Source organism: Corythoichthys intestinalis, chromosome 2, assembly GCF_030265065.1.
Source record: "Corythoichthys intestinalis isolate RoL2023-P3 chromosome 2, ASM3026506v1, whole genome shotgun sequence".
Taxonomy (NCBI): Eukaryota; Metazoa; Chordata; class Actinopteri; order Syngnathiformes; family Syngnathidae; genus Corythoichthys; species Corythoichthys intestinalis.
In genome coordinates, this window is record NC_080396.1 from 9,466,839 (window position 1) to 9,485,873 (window position 19,035).

The 19,035-nt window shown below is 39.5% G+C and overlaps 1 protein-coding gene across 1 annotated transcript in view; it reads right to left on the bottom strand.

The window, feature by feature from the left end:
- Positions 1-3,514: 3,514 nt before the first annotated feature.
- The window catches only part of LOC130912163 (heparan-sulfate 6-O-sulfotransferase 3-B-like), a 48,988-nt gene continuing 33,467 nt past the window's right edge, over positions 3,515-19,035 (bottom strand). The window contains exon 2 of the mRNA XM_057830039.1: positions 3,515-6,205. Within this exon, the coding sequence (XP_057686022.1) occupies positions 5,476-6,205 (730 nt within the window). The 3' untranslated portion in view covers positions 3,515-5,475. The remainder of the gene's footprint in view (positions 6,206-19,035) is intronic.

Here is a 19,035-nt window from a genome sequence, read left to right on the forward strand (position 1 = left end):
GTATCACGATATATCACCCATTTTGATATTTTGTTACAGCCTTGTTACAGTGGCGCCCCCAGGGGGTTTGTTGGCCACCCCATTGGTCACCCCGCTTGCCAGTCTATCGTTAAATTGTTGTAGCATCAGTTATGCATTTAATTCCAAGTTCAATTATGCCAGCACCTGCTTTTCCCCAGTAATTACCGTAATTTTTGGACTATAAGTCGCTACTTTCCCCCCTACTTTTGAATCCTTATAGTCCAGTGCGACTTTTATATTGATTTAATTGGGACAGCAGTGTCATAAAACTGCCATAAGACCGTCATAATTATGACATGATGATGATGACACTATCAAGGACATTAATGAATGAATGAATGTCATTAATTATCATCCAGAACATTTTGTCACCAACACTCCATTTGTGTCCAGCTCGGATCTTTTACATCTATTCAAAAGTGAGACAATTTGCCGGATGACACAAAATGACATCTGTCAGAAGCATTCATTAATGCTAATGGCAGTGCCATGTCATAATTATGATGGTCTTATGACAGTTTTATGGCGCCACTGTCAAATAAAGTGTTACCAAATACCACTTAATGAAACAACTGGAAGAGTAACTGAAGAAATAATTAGAACAGACCATGAATTTTAATTATTATTTACATCTGTAGCGCTGCAATGCATGCTAGGAGGCATGTTGTACAACAATAGTGTTGACAGCAAGTGGCAGCAGAGGTTGACTGTCTTCCCCAAGGGAGCAGTGATAGCCAAATGAAGCTTCTTGAAGCAATTAAGCTTTGTAGCCAATTGGTTCAAAGCTTGATGGTGGTTCATTTAGTATTATGACAGTCTTATGATGCAGCTGTCTAATAAAGTGTTACCGGTTAATACAGGGTCCCCCCAGGATTGATAAATCTAAATTCAAGACTTTTAAGACCTTTTTAATGCCATTTCAACTGAAAATTAATACTTTTCTCGCACCCATTATTTAGATATTAATAATAATTGTATAATAATATAATAATAATATTGAATCATATTAAAAAAATAAAGCACTGAACATCAAATTTAACCTCAATTACTAAGTGTGTTTGACAAAAGAATGCACATTTATTGAAGATACAATTAAAACACATTTAAATATAAGGTCTTTCAGAATTTTTTTCCCCCGGATAAAATGTATTTTACACTATTATTGTAAAGCAACTTCAGAAATTACATTTGCAATACAACAGGTTTCCCTTTTAAGAGGACCAAGTTAAGGATTGTTAAATTGGCCACCTTAACTGTAAAGTGCTTGCAATTGGCAGTGAAAGTTTAAAAAACAGCCACTAAATGGCAGTAGTTTACCATTAATGACCACAAAATAAAAAAGTTACACATGACCATTTCCCTTGGTAATCGTTTTTTTCCTAATCACATTACAAGAAGTATACAAAACACATGTTAATCCTTTGTTAGCTATTTGAAGACATTTCTTTTAATCAGATAGAGAAAATCCATACTCTTATTTAATCAAGAAAAACATTTAAATATACCAGGAGGTGTTTTACTATCACCTACAATATAATTTGCCTATCACCATGCTATGTTATTCAGATCAACGTTACTCCGCACTCGTTCCAATAATAGACAGTGTCAACCGTGTTGTGTATCTGAGAGTGAATGGTGAATCTACGACTCCGGTTTATCCATGCTAAGGCTAGTGCACCTGCCAATACCCCATTGAACATGGCTAACTCTTGGGTTAAAACTGCGAAATTCACATTCATTCGAAAGGCAAACTGTGCAGAAATACATTATTGCATCTAACACATTTTAATTGGAGAAATTGGCAACTTACTTTGAAATGTTAAGCAGGTCCACTGCCTTCGCATGTTGCCTGGCTCTGCCAAACTATTCTCCCTGTATTTTTCCAAACACTGAGAGTATAGTCTGGGAACCAGCCCATTAACGGCCTCTCGAGCAGGTACAAAATCAATCGACAAATCAGATTTGTTTATTTGCGTGACGTGTTCTTAACGAGCAACGTCACTCTTGCGCGTCGAAAGTCGTCTCCAACACAGATGGTGAACGGGAGAGCCGAGAATATGTTCCAAACCACGGTAAAATCCATTTTAGATGACCAAAAACACATCGACACGAGTCATTGACAACAGTATGTCTCGCGCTTGCCATGTTGAATAAACTCCACTCTCTTCGTATGTTTACTTCCGCGTGCAAGTCTCTCGTCCTTCCCTCGTCATTTTACTAATGTCACGTCTGCCTGTCACTGATTGGTCCACTCCGCTGTCTGTTTGCTGTGGCTTGCTCCGCCCTGGAAATTGTATCCGCGTGAATGGTGGCCAGACTCAATCGCTGGAACAGCGGTGAGTCTGGTGTACCAGGCAACTTCGCATGACCCATAAACTGCGACCCAAAGTATCTGGATGCGACTTGGTCGCCGATCCAATACCTCACATGCTGGTCCAACTGTTTGGACTTGGTTGTCTTGTTGAGGCTTTCGTCGAACATAACAACTAAGGCATCTGAGCAGTTCCTTGCATTAGCACACAGTACTGTGCGATTGCCTGCTGTTGTGACGTTGATGCTAATAATGCTAACGGCGCGCACCCACGAGGTGCAGTGCATCGTAAAAATTCTACGTGTCGTGTTCGTCACGGATATAATTTAGGTTGCACTGATGTTCTTGAAAATTAAAACCACGGTGAAAAAATTCCAGACTTACGACAGCTAATTTAATACTTTTAATACCTTTAATAATGGAAAACTAAATTCAATGCTTTTTTAATACTTTTAATAACCCGCGGGTACCCTGTAATATCTTTTGGTGTACATATGCCATAATACAGTAAGGACAGCTGCGGCTTATCTATGAACAAATGCCGTTTTCTTTTCAAACTTGGTGGGTGGCGGCTTATAGTCAGGTGCGCCTTATAGTCCAGAAATTACGGTATTTTGTTTTGTTAAATGTACACCTTATGTCTAACATATACATAACACAATAAAATAGAATTGTTGTAGAACTCAAAATGTTGACTGGACAGTTATGGACTATGCTTATTAAATCATTAGTAACATCAAATATTACACAATACACCAAAGTATATCAGTAGCCGAGTCCTTAAGTCTTTCTGATAGTTTTCCCCTGACCTTTTTACTGCAATAATATAATGAAAACCTGAAATTATGGCTTTTAGTTTTGGTGTGCCACCCCAAGATTTTAAGTGGCTCCATCTGGCCACCCCTATGAAAAAATTCTGGAGGCGCCACTGCCTTGTTACTGAACACCTCTGTTTGTCAGGGCAGGTGGGCTCTATCTTCTTGCTGAGGAAATTTGGTCGATTGTGTTGAGAGACCATCTGATTAATTCTGTGATTTTTAGATTATGGAGGAAAACAAAATATACAACAGGAAAAAAACAATGAAAAAGCATTCATTGAAAGCCTTTGCAGATGCATTTACCAAGCTAGCTGTTTCTACAAAGTGAGAATAGAAACCAAACAAGAAGAAATTTACTCTCAAGGATGCTATATATTTTTATTGACACAATTTTTGCAAAGGAACCGCTCTGATTGCATTCCACTGGAGGAGGTCAATGAGCGAGTGAAAAGAAAGACTACAGCCAAGTTTGTGCTTTGATTTTCTGACCTAGCCACAACATAAATACAATTTTTCAATAGTCAACATTGCTAGAGTATTACACAAAGGAACCCTTTAGCCAGTTTCTTCTAACAATAAGCCAAACGTACAAAACATTTTGCTTTGTTCATTAAAATAAAACGCGTTTCACAACTGCAGTGCCAAAAATAGCCTTAAGAAACAACACATACAAAATGTTACAAATACATCCATCATAAATATTAAGACACCTTTTGGCCAGCCAACAAAGGGAGACAGAATTTGGCAGATTGACGGCAAAAGGAGGGATTCAGAGTCAGTTTCAGTCCGTGTTACCTTTCGGCCAATCGTTTTTTCTTCCGATTTTGGGAAAAAGATAACTTTTTTGTTGTTATGTGTGTCGGGAAAAAAAACGGGAAATGAATCGTCGTCCACAGACTCCACAATAACAGAAAACAAATCGAACAACAACAAATACAACCATTATTTGTTTTTCTGTGACACAGAAGACTTTCTTCTTCTGCTTCTTACTCTGCCGCATTGTTAGCTAGTTTAACAATTAGAGATGTCCAGATCGATCGGCATGTCCGATCACGTCATTTTCAAAGTATCGGAATCGGCAAAAAAATATCGGCCATGCCTTTTTTTAATATATATATTTTTTAATTAAATCGTTTTCTAATTGTATTTAACGTTACAGACATAATATGTTACACTCAGCCAGAGTCTTTAGTTTAGGCTTAAGGTAGGGTTATCAAATTTATTCCAGTAACGGCAGTAATAAATTTTTATAAAAATATATCACGTTAAAATATTTAACGCAAATAATGCATGCGCTGCACGACCCACTCACGCATTGTCGCGCTCAATCTGTAATGGCGCCGTTTTACCTATATAGAGATACAAAAGGCAGCGCAAAATGAATAGAGTGAATTTTAGCAGCCTTTGGAACCATTTTTAATTTGCTAAAGCCTTACAATCCCTCTCCCTACGATTGAAAATATCATGGGGAGCAATGTGGGGAAGCAAGGTAGCAATTAATCTTTTTCTTAACACCTTACGTTATTTCCCAACGCAGAGAAGATATATCAATTGGTAGCACTACGCACAGTCATGGTTCCACTTCCCATCATGCATTTGGTTTGAATGGGTGCAGTATCATTTACTGAAAGCTCAACAAATACACTAGAAGGCAATATTTAGTCACAATATACAAAGTCACAAGTCTTTCTATCCGTGGATCCCTCTCACAGAAAGAATGTTAATAATGTAAATGCCATCTTGAGGATTTATTGTCATAATAAACAAATACAGTACTTATGTAATGTATGTTGAATGTATATATTCGTCCGAGTTTTATTCATTTTTTTCTTAATGCATTGCCAAAATGTATATGATCGGGAAAAATTATCGGGAATGATTGGAATTGAATCGGGAGCAAAAAAAACCAATCGGATCGGGAAATATCGGGATCGGCAGATACTCAAAATAAAACGATCGGGTCGGGAGCAAAAAAAACATGATCGGAACAACCCTAGTTGTCAGTGAATACATCATCACAAATGTTATGAAAATATTTTATAAAGGTTGAAAAGTTACCTAGTGTTGCTTTAAAATCTTATTTGCCAAATAGCGTTAAATAAACTTATAAGGGAACAATTGCTAACGGTTTGTTTTCTGTTTTTTTTTTTTTTTTTTTTTTTTTTTTTACAAATGTCTGAATCGGGAAACAGAAGGCGATTTATTCCCCGTTTTTGTTGACACGCACGATTGGAAATAGGCTTGTTTTCCATTTTCCTTTTTCTGAAATTAGAAGAAAAATAACCGAAATGTACACGGACCAATTTGGTTAATGTTTTGTCCTTCTCACCATCGCACAACCTGACTGTTATAGTCCTCTGTAGTGGTAAGGAACTTCATATCTTCCATTTCGTCTTCCCCTCCGCCTAATCTCAGCAACTCTGCCAGGTAGGTCCTGTGCAGCCGCTGCCTCTCCTGTCGCCGCCGGAGACGCTCCTCCTGATGCTGCTTTTGACGGTTGTACTGGTAGCGACGAAGGAAAAGCTCCTTGGCGTATTCGTAGAGCTCCATATCGAGGGCGTTCAAGCCCTCGATGCGCCACTGCGCTTTCTTGTCGATACCCACGCTAGCGGCACGCGTGCTGTTGATTTGCGTGAAAGGCCGAATGAAACGCAGGTTGAACGTCCGCTCGAATAAGTGCTGCGTCTTACGTTGGTACTCCGTCAGACCGTAGAAGGCCATGTTGAGAAGGTTCGCCTTGGCGCTAGCGAGCAGCACGCGGCCTCGTTCCAGCTCGTTCATGGACGACATGTTGTAGCAGCCTACCAGACTGAGGTCGGCTAGCATACGCACTTGCCGGTTGTTGGCCAGGTTGGAGGGGCAATTCATGAAATCCGCCAGGGTCACGCCAGTCCAGTCCTCGCCGCTGTAGCAGGCGGGTAGTTCATCCTCAGTGGCCGGACGGCCGTCGCACATATGGAGGGCGGTTTTCCAGGTGGCGCCGCGTTGTACGTGCTTCCACTCGCTAAGGTATCGGGACACAGGGTCACGTAGCATGGTGATGTAGTAGAAATTCCTGCATAGAAGACAAAAAATAAGGGATTAAATTAAGTACTGTATGGTATTATGTGCTCTTCTATTTCTTTGGGTATTTAGTTCAACCCTTAATAGAGAACACCATGGCTGCGTTTCAATCGCGGTTTAAATGAGCCCTCACTCACTTGCCCTAGCCACCGCCCCCCTGGGGTAATCCCCACCGCCATCTTAAGGGCCGTTCCAATGGCGTACCGCAAGCAACACGTCACTTCCGTTCATTAGAATTCATGACATTAGCTACTGTTGCTAAGTAGGGACAAGCCACCGGTTGTCCCTAATAGGAAATGAATGGAAATCGTGTACGAAGGAGATGTTTACAGAGCTAAACCTACCAATTCTCTCCGAAAATGACGTGCCTAGTGCCAAATTCACTGGCAAAGATGTGGAAGAACATAAAAATGTTCAGTTAAAGAGATGGCTTGAGTGTCGAAGGCTGAAAAAGACGAAAAAAAAACGAGCCGACCTAAGCATAGCCTTCGCTTTTTTATCGACACGACTGACAATGACATTCTCCTGTTTCAACAAGCTATCCTTTACCATCAGCCCTGTCTTTCTTATATATCCTCTGGTTGTCCTACGTCTCTTACCGTTCTTGGGGGTAATTTAGTTAGCTTTGTGTAGCGATCGCAAATGCTACTCGGCGACAGCCAACGAACACTTTTAATTTTTTCCATTGTTAACAAATCTTAATTCTATAACTTATTTACACTTCCCCCTTACTAAAGTTGTTTTTTTTTACAACAGGAAATGTAACAGTGGCAGTCAGATACCATTTTAATTCTTCTTAGGTCATTCATTGTCAGACAGAAGCAGCACCCGGCAAGTCACGCCAAAAAATAAGTTAGAAATATCAAAATGGCTTACCTCTTTGTCCTCTGAAAGACAATGCCAACCCAACGAAATGTTTACTGCATAAATGTTTACTGCCGAGCTGGCGTTAAAAGTCCGCGCAAGTTGATTCAGTCTTCACATTTTCTCCTCAGAGTTTTTAGTTTCGGGAAACGTATGAAGAAAACATCCTTCATATGTTGTAATGTCTAGAGTCGTTTCTACAAGTTCCAAAAAAGCAATGTGTGATCAGCATTAGGAGTGGGAACCTCATGGTACCTCACGATACGATACGATTTGCGATACAAAGCTCACAAACAAAGCTAATAAACGGAAAACAAGCTTCTGCTGTGAATTGGAATGAGTTTATCACTAGTAGATGTCCAAACCATTTGAACTGGGAGGGTGGCAGCGAATGGCTGCCATCCCTCCCACTTCAAACGGATTGAACGTCAATGGCCGTCAGTGGCAGCCAATGCCAGGCAATGAGGTAATTTGGGGTCATTTAAGGTCATTTACCTGTTGCTTTTTAGTTATTTCCTGTTGATTTTGGGGTATTTTATGGGTCACTTCCTGTTTATTTTGAGTTACAGAACAGGAAGTGACCTGGGAATCACTCATATGAATAGGCAGGGACTCAAACTCAACAGGAAATGACCTGTAAATGCCCTAAAATAAAAAGCAAGTGACCTGTAAATGCCCTGAAAATAGGGCAGAATGACTTTGAATGCTCTGGTTTCGAATGAACGAACGTTCCCAGCCTAAATGGATTGGGCGTCGAGCACCGTTAATGCAGCCTTAGAGTTAACGGACACTACCCAGATAGTAGACCGACGTTGAAAAGATGTTGGATCAACATTCCGCTGTTGAATCAACGTCACTATTGCACCCTCAATTAATGTTGTTTCAACGTTAAAATCCTTACAAAACCTAAACGTCATTTCGATTATTAATAATATTGGAACAACGCTAAATCAATGTTATGTTTTCGACCAAAACGCCCGCTCATCCATAATTCAATGACTTTTCAATCATATTTCTTGGTCAATCATAATATCAACTATTTGCCAACATTAGTTCATCAACTATAAAACAATGTTAACCCAACCATCGCCTGACATACTATAGAACAACGTTGTTTCAACATCACTTGACGTCGAAAATTTTGATGTTAACCATACTGATGATTTTGATGGAAAATCAATGTTTGTTCAATATCGGTCTGCTATCTGGGTAATATGTAGAAGATTTTGGTAGCAACTTCTTGGTTCCTTTTTAGACATCGACACCTTTTTAAAATGACATCTCGATTCTTGGCAGGAGCATATCGATAACCTTTTGGGATACAAAGTATCACGATATATCACCATTTTGATTTTTTGTCACACCCCTAATCAGCATGCTCGTTTTTGAAAGATTACCAGAGAAAAGTAGCACATTTTCCATTGCTTCTATGTAGGGATGGGAATTGATAGGATTTTTACGATTCCGATTCCATTATCGATATTGCTTAACGATTCGATTCTTTATCGATTCTAATTTGGGGGAAAAGAACAAACGTTTTGATTGGCATCGAGTTTGTTTAATCAGAAGTCACAACCTTATAAATTCACAACGAGATCAAAAGAGGCCCAAAGCCTCAATGTTAACTGTGGCAATAAGTGGCAAATACACAAGAATGTGTAACATTTTACTGAAACATTTATCTAATAGAAATAAAAAATATTGGTATATATAGGCAGATAGGTTTTTGTTCTGCCTTTGGGAATATGTGTTAAAGCAGGGGTCCCCAAACTTTTTCCTGTGAGGGCCACATAACCTTTCCCTTCTCTGATGAGGGGCCGGGGTCAGTTTGTTACAGAAAAAGTGTGACGATTGCAGAAGTGCATAAATGTAAAAAATTATTGTTTTTCAGAAAGCCACAATCAAATAACCCTTTCGGGATTCTTTATAATAATAATAATAATTAATAATAAAAACACTATTAATTAAATAGATAATAACCAAATAACCCTCTCTGAATTCTTCAAGGAAAAGGCCAGAAAATAAATAACACGATTGAGAAAAAAAATAATAAATTCAAAATGGCCGGACCAAATGTGGAGGCGGGCCGTATTTGGGCCGCGGGCCGCAGTTTGAGGACTCCTGGAGCGCGCATACACCCAAAGAAGAAATGCCGCATCCAAGTGAGTGAGAGAGGGAAACACTTCTACGAGCCTACATTCTTTGTTAATGTTAATATCTACAGAGGCAACGCCTGTATGTATCATCTTTTGTGTTGTTGTTGTTGTGTTTCCACTCGCGATCGGACACTTAAATCCAGTTTTGTAGTGGTTTGAACGATGTGCTAATGCTAGCGAACGAATGCTAACCATACTGTTATTAGCAGCTAATCATCGCTGATTTACTTTGATGCAAACCTGTTTGTTATTGGGGACGAAATTGATTTGTTTCATTTCTATTCTTAGTTTCATTCTTCAAGTGATGGTTGAATAAAGTCAGCAAATTATACCAACGTCTTCTGCATCGTCATTTGGGAGTTTAGCTAGCTGTATAGCCGGGACTTTTTTTTTTTTTTTTTAATAGCCAGGAATGAGCCTTAGCCTCTCTGTGAGGACAGCGCAGTCGTATTCCCTCCCCTTGCAATGACTGCAAGTCGCTTTGTTGTAATTTTTCCTCGTGAAGTGAAGACACACTTTCGAGCGTTTGAACCTACGTGCTGTCATTGTTATGTTTATGGCTGCAATGCTCGTGCTTACCCGTCGTAACCTTTCATTTTCACACTCTTTCCTGGTGAAGTGTAGTCAAACTTTGGAGCGAGTGGTTCTTAGCGCCATGCTAGTTTGATGCGTCTGGACAACAACACACGTCACGACGCAATACACGTCTTTAGGAATCGTTAAAGGGATCGTTAAGGCTTTTTCATGGTGATGTCGAGGCCTCGAAACACTCGGAACCGGTTCCGAATTGGAATCGGATTTCGATTCCCATCCCTACTTCTATGCGAGGGCGGGTCTAAAATGTCCCACTTCTACTCTACTTCCGCACGCATGCTATTTTTAGACCGTGACGTCGCATCGTAAAGCGGAAGTAGGACATTATATACACGCCCTCGCATGCAAACTATTATTTTTCGGACTTTTTTCTCCGGTAATCTTTCAAAAAATGACATGCCGATTATTCACTGCTACTATGGAACTTGAAATGACTCTAAACATTACGACATATAAAGGATGTTTTCTTCATACTCTTCCCGAACCAAAAACTCGGAGGAAGAAATGTGAAGACTGCAGCTACTATGCTACAGTACTATGGCGCGGACGTCTAAAAGACCAGTTTAACGCCAGCAAAGTGAAGCCGTTCACATTTCATATGGAGTAAACATTTTTGTTTGGGCCAAGAGGTAAGCCATTTTGATTTTTGACATTTTTTTTGCGTGGCGTTTTGTAGTGCTGCGTGGCGTTTTGTTGTGCTGCTTCTGTCTGACAATGAATGACCTGAAAAAAAATTAAAGTGGTATCTGACTGCCACCATTGTTACCTTTTCTGTTGTAAAGAAACAACTTTAGTAAGGGGGAAGTGTAAATAAATTAATTGAATTAAGATTTGTTATTAATGAAAAAATGAAGTGTTCGTTGGCTGTCAACGAGTAGCATTTGCGATCGCGACACAAAACAGCAATGTCCCCCAAAAGAACGGTCAGAGACGTAAGACAACCAGAAGATATAATGTATAAAAAAGATGGGGCTTATGTTGGTAAATGATAGATTGTTGGAACAGGAGAATGTCATTGTCAGTGGCGTAAGAAAAAGGTGTCGATAAAAAAAGCTAAGGCTAAGCTTAGGTCGGCTCGTTTTTTTCCATATTTTTCAGCCGTCAACACTCCAGCCATCTCTTCAACTGAACATTTGTATGTTCTTCCACATCTTTACCAGTGAATTTGGCACCAGGGACATCAATTTCGGACAGAATTGTTAGGTTTAGCTCTGTAAACATCTCCTTCGTACACTATTCCTATTCATTTCCTATTAGGGACAAACAAGAGCTTGTCCTCTCTTAGCTAACAGCAGAGCCACAGAAGCTAACGTCATAAATATTAATGAGCGGAAGTGACGTGTACCGTGCGGTACCCCATTCCCAAAACAGCGAAGTGAACTTGGTGAGATGGACCCTCAGAGGGCTCAGTGATTCAGTGAAAAACGATGGTCACTCCAGAGCTCCCTGTATTCCACAATTCATTGCAGTGGTACACGGAAAACATGTCCATGCGGTGGTGATAACGAAGCTCAAATACCGTTGGCTCGTGTCTATTTACCACCAAAGAAGAAGAAAATGAATGGCGGAGCCAGCACAGTGCTTGAATGTGATACCAAACTGCCTTCGGAATTGTAAAATTTATCATTGTTGTTAATATATAGAAATAAATTAGACTGTATGTAGCAGTTATGGCAGAACGGATGGAATCACAGGAGTGCCAACATAAAAAAACACGTGAATAAAGAAAAAAAGATAAAGAGAAATAAATGAATAAATAAAGGGTAAAGTTACTTTTCTATTGACTTTCATTTTTGTCAGTAAAGAAAAGGAAAAAACTGACAATTTTTGTCATTGACGTTTCTATTTCGCTCGACTTTTCGCTTTTCCTTTTAACGAAAGGAATGGTCTATCAATCAAATTGTGTTGGGAGGGACTGAAACTAAACTTCCAATATGTAAGTTAAATGTATTTCAACAACAAATCTGTTTACAGATTGTAAGGTATAGACAAATAAATAAATAAATAATGAATTGGCTAAATAAAATTTGATACAAAACTAATAATTCTGATCATTCCCAGGTACCAACGTATTGCCATCAAGTGCGGAATACTTGTCCGGCTTATTACATGAGTCGCAGTATATTTTGTGCGATGTGGAATAACGGTGCCACCAGGGGGTGGCCAGGCCTGGCCGCGGCTCCCCCCAATGAATTTGTTGGACACCGCACTCGCCAGTGTAATGTCAGATTGTAGTAGCTGTGGAACTCAAAATGTTGACTGGACTATTATCAGGGGTGAAAGTGGGCCAGAACGGTCAGGAACGCAGTTCCGGTATAAGATTCAGGGCCAGAACGCAGTTCCAGTATAAGATTCAGGGCCGGAATGCTGTTCTGGTATAAGATTCAGGGCCGGAATGCTGTTCCTAAAATGCTTGGCTGCCACACATGCATTTAAGCTTCAAGATCCAATATTTAAAAGCTCCAATATTTATTATTTATTTTATTCCACGGACGGTATGGATGTTTCCTCAGCTGCTGCAGTTATCTGAGTCTGACGATGATGAGTCATGTCAATGTGCGAATGCATGCAGCATAGCAAAACGCCTGGACTCAAGTATCCATTCAATTGGCTGACATATTGACATGTGATCAGCAGAGATGGTTAGCTATGATTGGTTCAAATGTGCATGTTTTCTGGAACAGCAAAAAAAAAAAAAGGAAGCTTGTTGAATTGATTCGACAAAAAAGGCAATGCAACATAATATGGATCAAATCTTTAAGAGCAACTAAAGAGTTGAGGAGGCTTATTCGTCATGTTGAGTTTTATTTGCTCTGATGGGGAGGTTCGGAACATCTTAGCTGTCAATGTGCACTTTGGACTTATGTTTGTTCATTTATTTTAGGCTACTTATTCATTTCCTTATGATTTAAAAAAGTCAATGCGCGATCTTCAAAATGTATTCCATTTCATTCTTCATAATAAAAAGTAAAAAGTAATTTGTACTTATTTTTTCTAAATGTATGTTACTTTTATCTTTATTATTAAAAAAAGTAAATGTTTACATTAATTTTAATATATATCCTATGTTCTTAAGTAGTTAAAATTGGGATTTGGCATTTAGTATGTGAGGAAATGAGGGAAAATAAAAATTAGGAGATGGATTTTGAATGAAAATAAGTTTTTGTATGAGTTATAGAAATAACTGTGCTAAAACAGTTTTCTTTGCATGTCAGTAGTTTAAGAGGTTTGACCCCCCCCCCAAAAAAAAAAAAAAAAATGAAAGAAAAAAATAAATAAAATTTCTGGCTCCGTGGCGACCTTCACGTCGGGGAGTTCCGGTAAGAAATTCTAGCCACTTTCACCCCTGACTATTATGGACTATGTACATTAAGACAATATAATAGTATACAATATAACACAATCAACAAAAGTATATCAGAAGGTGTGTCTTGAAGTCTTTCTGACAATTTTGTACTGGCCTGTTTACTACTACAACATATAAAAACCTGAAATGATGGCTTTTATTTTTTGGTGTATCACCCCAAGGTTTTAAGTGGCCCCATTTGGCCACCTCTATGAAGAATTTTGGAGGCGCCATTGATTAGCGCTAATCCAACACCTTGTGGTTGTTCCATGATTTTCTTGCCTGTGAGTGAACGACGGCAGGTCCGTTCCATTTATGTCTTTTGCTCCCCCTCCGCCCACTTTCCCTCCGCCCTCCAAGTGGCCTCCAAGTGTGTGACATCATAGCAAGTGCTCAGGGCAAGTGAGCGAGGGCAACTCAAACCGTGATTGGAACGCAGCCACTGGCTGCCATTGACGATGTCCAATCTAGGGTTGTCCCGATCGAATCACGTGATCGGATATTGGGCCAATCGCACCATTTTTCTGAGGATTGGAATCGGGTGAAAAAGATCGGGTTTTTATTTTAAAAATATATTCATGTTTTTCTGCTTCATGCTAGTACAGCCTCTCGCTCTCCCTCCTGATGCATTTCTTGGTCAGCATTGCAGCTGGAGTTTGCTACTTAAAGTTAATGATGATTGACAGGTTTGTAGCTTTGATCTGGCGAGTGAAGGGTCTGTAGCTCTACGATTAAGGTACAAACATGTTAATCATCGTTTAATCAATCTTCAGTAACTAGAGGCTGTTCTCGGCAGTGTGAGTGAATTTGAGTGGACTCACTCATATGAATTACAAATATATTGCAATGTTGTTTTTTTTCCAATATCATCCAGGCCAAACAGAGCTATTCAAGTTATCTGGTGAAAATTCTTGTAGTTTTAATATCGCAATATAATATCGCAATGTATCGCAAACCCCCCAAAAATCGCAATGATAGTTTTTTTCCAATGTCGTTCCAATATCATCCATGCCTAATTTATATATATTATATACATTTGATTTTATATTATATAAATACACATATATATATATATATACATATACATATATTTTACATATTTTTTATTTTATATGGTATATAGGGCTGTCAAATTGAACGCATTAACGGGCAGTAATTAATTAATTTAGTTAATCACATTCAAATATTTAACGCACATAACACATGCGCGGAATGACCCCCTACTGCATTGCCGCAAACAGACTACAATGGCGATATTTTTTGTTCATTGAGAGCTAAGAGGCAGAGAAAAGCGAGTGGATACAGGCATTCATTGGGGCTGCGGCTTTTATTATCATAAGCTTTGGCAACTCTTTCACAACAATCATAACAATTGTGGCGAGCGGCATGGGAAAGAATGACAGATCTTTTCCTTAACACGCTTCTTTGAACACAATGCGAAACATATACCATTTGCAGCCACCACTGACAGTCATGGTTGCCCAATTTCCCCACATGCATTTGGGCGGAACAGTTAAGTCACTACAGTATAATTTATTGAAAGCACAACAAAAATAATATTCCCATCTCTCCCAAAAAAAATAATGTTCACAAAAAGAAAAGCGCTCAATGCAAAGAGAACTGGCATTCCCAATCAATATAGCTATGTAAAATACACATAAAACTTACTCAGACTTGGTCAAACTCTATTCAAACATTTCGTTTAGCTCAACAAATACACTAGATGGCAATATTTTGTCACAATATAATAACTATCAGAGGTCTCGTACGTTGTGAAGTCAACACTCAAATGGTACAATGAACCCGGAAACTACGACATCAGTCGAGGGGCAAAACGCACTAGAAAAACTTGGCTAGATCTCTAATTAATTTAAAACTTGCCCTTGTGGTGTATTTCAATTACTACCTTACGTAGTTAATGACACTGTGGAAGAACGGCTGTGACGTCACCGCTCGGCGACGTCAACAATGGCGAGCTACTAGTTTATTTTTCGATTGAAAATTTTACAAATTTTATTAAAACGAAACTTCCCTAACTGCGTTGGAAGCCTTGACGGATAAACGCGTTATCATAAAAGCACCGAGGCACTCTCAATCGCTGATGATGTATCAAGTGTGTGAGCTGTTGAAAATTAAACATCAAGACTCTTTTGACACCAAACCTGCGCTTTATTCTTGATATACTTGAAGTGTAAAATGTAAAAAAGACACAGACTCACAGCAAGCATACGTACACAACAAATGATGAAGTGCACCAACCAAAAATACGACAAAGTGATAAAAAGCTGGCAGTTTTTGGCCAACTGTCACCGCTACGTGTGGCCATTCGCTTCCCAACACACACATCCTTGTCTTGGAGGTTCTTCCATTTTTTTTATGCAATCGTTGACCTCCAGCCCCGTATTTTCAGCAATCTCCTTCCACGAATTGCTTGCCGTTTGGCAATCTTTATAATGTCTTGACGAGACATTGTAGAGGTTGTCGTACTTGCGGACCTCTTCGATGATACTCTCGTCGGCTTGGTCCATTTTTGCGTGTAGGACAACAATGTTTGAAAATGGCGGTGATTTCATGCTGAACCGGAAACAACAGTCCGATCGGACCAATCAAGGTCCATTTGTGTCACGCCACCATGCATTGACTTGCATCGCCCAGTCAGGAATATGTGGAGGTGCACATCAGGCTATGGCGGAGGGTCGTAAATCGGGTCTGTTTTGACGGCGTAGGTCTGCCGCAGAAGCATAACTACCATAACTGCATAACTGCCTATATAAGGCGCAGTAGTAGTGGTTGGGGTTACATTATACATCTGCCATGATTAACCAATTTTGATTCATATATAAGGTGCATAGGATTATAAGGCGCACTCTCTGCTTTTCAGAAAATTGAAGTCTTTTAGGTGAGCCTTATAGTGGGGAAAATACGATAATTGTTTCTTTTTTAGACACTAATGTAAATATTCCGTTTTTATATATTGATTCATTTTCATCTTTTTTTTTTTTTAATAATGTTTTTTTTTTCTATATTAGTGCTGCTTCTGACCACATAAAGACATGCTCAACTTGTACAGGGAGAGAAAGAGAAAGTGGGGTGCTTGTTAAATCTCTTATACAAGTGTAAACAACAGTTGAGTCATTCTTCAAGTGTTGCTACTTTCAGCTTTTACTGCATAAGAGCTTTTTCTCAGTTTCCTTCCATTAAGTTTGGTTGAACAAATGGCATTTTCTGAAAAATGTACTTTTGGAGACAAAGTAGCAGAAACCACCAAAGAAATGTATGCAACCTAGAAAATGCAACTTTGCTGCCATGGTTCGTATATCGGGTCACTTCCTGTTGAGTTTATATTAAGAGTGAATTTAAGTTTTTGTGCCATTGAAATGAATGGCGAATAGGACCATTAGAAATTTTGCCTATTAAAAATGAATGGGTATGTTTGTGGCATATTTTGGCCGAACCATACGTTTTTAGCATGTACAGTATACAGTGGGGCAAATAAGTATTTAGTCAACCACTAATTGTGCAAGTTCTCCCACTTGAAAATATTAGAGAGGCCTGTAATTGCCAACATGGGTAAACCTCAACCATGAGAGAAGGAATGTGGGGAAAAAATCAGTAAATCACATTGTTTGATTTTTAAAGAATTTATTTGCAAATCATGGTGGAAAATAAGTATTTCGTCAATACCAAACGTTCATATCAATACTTTGTTATGTACCCTTTGTTGGCAATAACGGAATCCAAACGTTTTCTGTAACTCTCCACAAGCTTTTCACACACTGTTGCTGGTATTTTGGCCCATTCCTCCATGCAGATCTCCTCGAGAGTAGTGATGTTTTGGGGCTGTCGTTGGGCAACACGGACTTTCAACTCACTCCACAGATTTTCTATGGGGTTGAGATCTGTAGATTGGCTAGGCCACTCCAGGACCTTGAAATGCTTCTTACGAAGCCACTCCTTTGTTGCCCTGGCTGTGTGTTTGGGATCATTGTCATGCTGAAAGACCCAGTCACGTCTCATCTTCAATGCCCTTGCTGATGGAAGGACATTTTCACTCAAAATCTCTCGACACACATGGCCCCATTCATTCTTTCCTTTACGCAGATCAGTCGTCCTGATCCCATTGCAGAAAAACAGCCCCAAAAGCATGATGTTTCCACCTCCATGCTTCACAGTGGGTATGGTGTTCTTCGGATGCAATTCAGTATTCTTTCTCCTCCAAACACGAGAACCTGTGTTTCGACCAAAAAGTTCTATTTTGGTTTAATCTGACCATAACACATTCTCCCAGTCCTCTTCTGGATCATCCAAATGCTCTCTAGCGAACTGCAGAGAGGCCTGGACATGTACTGGCTTCAGCAGGGGGACACGTCTGGCAGTGCAGGATTTGAGTCCCTGGCGGCGCATTGTGTTACTGATAGTAGCCTTTATTACTGTGGTCCCAGCTCTCGTGTGGTTCTGGGATTTTTGCTCACCGTTCCTGTTATCATTTTGACGCCACGGGGTGAGAGCTTGCATGGAGCCCCAGATTGAGGGATATTATCAGTGGTCTTGTATGTCTTCCATTTTCTAATAATTGCTCCCTCCCACAGTTGATTTCTTTACACCAAGTGTTTTACCTATTGCAGATTCAGTCTTCCCAGCCTGGTGCAGGTCTACAATTTTGTCTCTGGTGTCCTTCAACAGCTCTTTGGTCTTGGCCATGGAGTTTGGAGTGTGACTGACTGAGATTGTGGACAGGTGTCTTTTATACCAATAATGAGTTAAAACAGTTGTAAATACAGGTAACGAGTGGAGCCTCGTTAGACCTCGTTAGAAGAAGTTAGACATCTTTGGCAGCCAGAAATCTTGCTTGTTTGTAGGTGACCAAATACTTATTTTCTACTGTAATTTGGAAATAAATTCTTTAAAACTCAAACAATGTGATTTTCTGCTTTTTTTCCCCCCCACATTCTGTCTCTCATGGTTGAGGTTTACCCATGTTGACAATTACAGGCCTCTCTAATCTTTTCAAGTAGGAGAACTTGCACAGTTGGTGATTGACTACTTATTTGCTCCACTGTATGCCATAGAAAAAAACAAAGGAATATTATAGATGGTAACTTTTGTATTATATGCAAAGCTACCATCAATTATTTAAGAAACATTTTGAAAGGGTTAGCGGCATTCTCAACCTATTTTGTAGACAAGGATGGATGGATATTTTCCGTAGCGCTTGCTGTAAACACGTCAAAACAAAATTGGGGATGGAAACCATAGTTCAAATGTCTGCAGCTAAAGAGTGAGATGAGTGAGTGCATGAAGGTGTTGAGCAGAAACGCAATGTGACTTGTGTTTCTTTCGACTCGCAATGAAGTCAGATAGCCAGTGCAGGTTGTTTGTCATTTTCTTCTACTGATCACACAATCTACCACCTCCAGAGTTCATCTCCGTAAAAGATGAACTCTGCAAGGCTATATCGTTTTTGAACTCAGCCTCCATTATTTACTCGAGTTGAGTGATTACCACAGCACCGTTGAGGTGAAGCAGGGAGTCAGCGCTCAGTAGTTTTCTAAACAACATAGTTAAAAAAGGAAAAGAAATTGTACACAAAGATCAAGTGACCTTCTGGTTGTCAGACGCAGAAACTAAATGAAAAGTTGAACGCTATTTCATCTCATCCTGTTGATAACTTCTGGTCAGCCTTGAAGCAACTGCAAAACAAAGTACTTCAGATTCACTAATAAATGTACAGAAATGCTTGTACAAGAACAGGACAAACAGGACACAAACCAACAAACCAACTCTTTATCACTATTATTACTGTACAATTTAAGGATTTGGTTAGAACAATGGTTTAAAACAATTCAAGGTACAGTATGTATC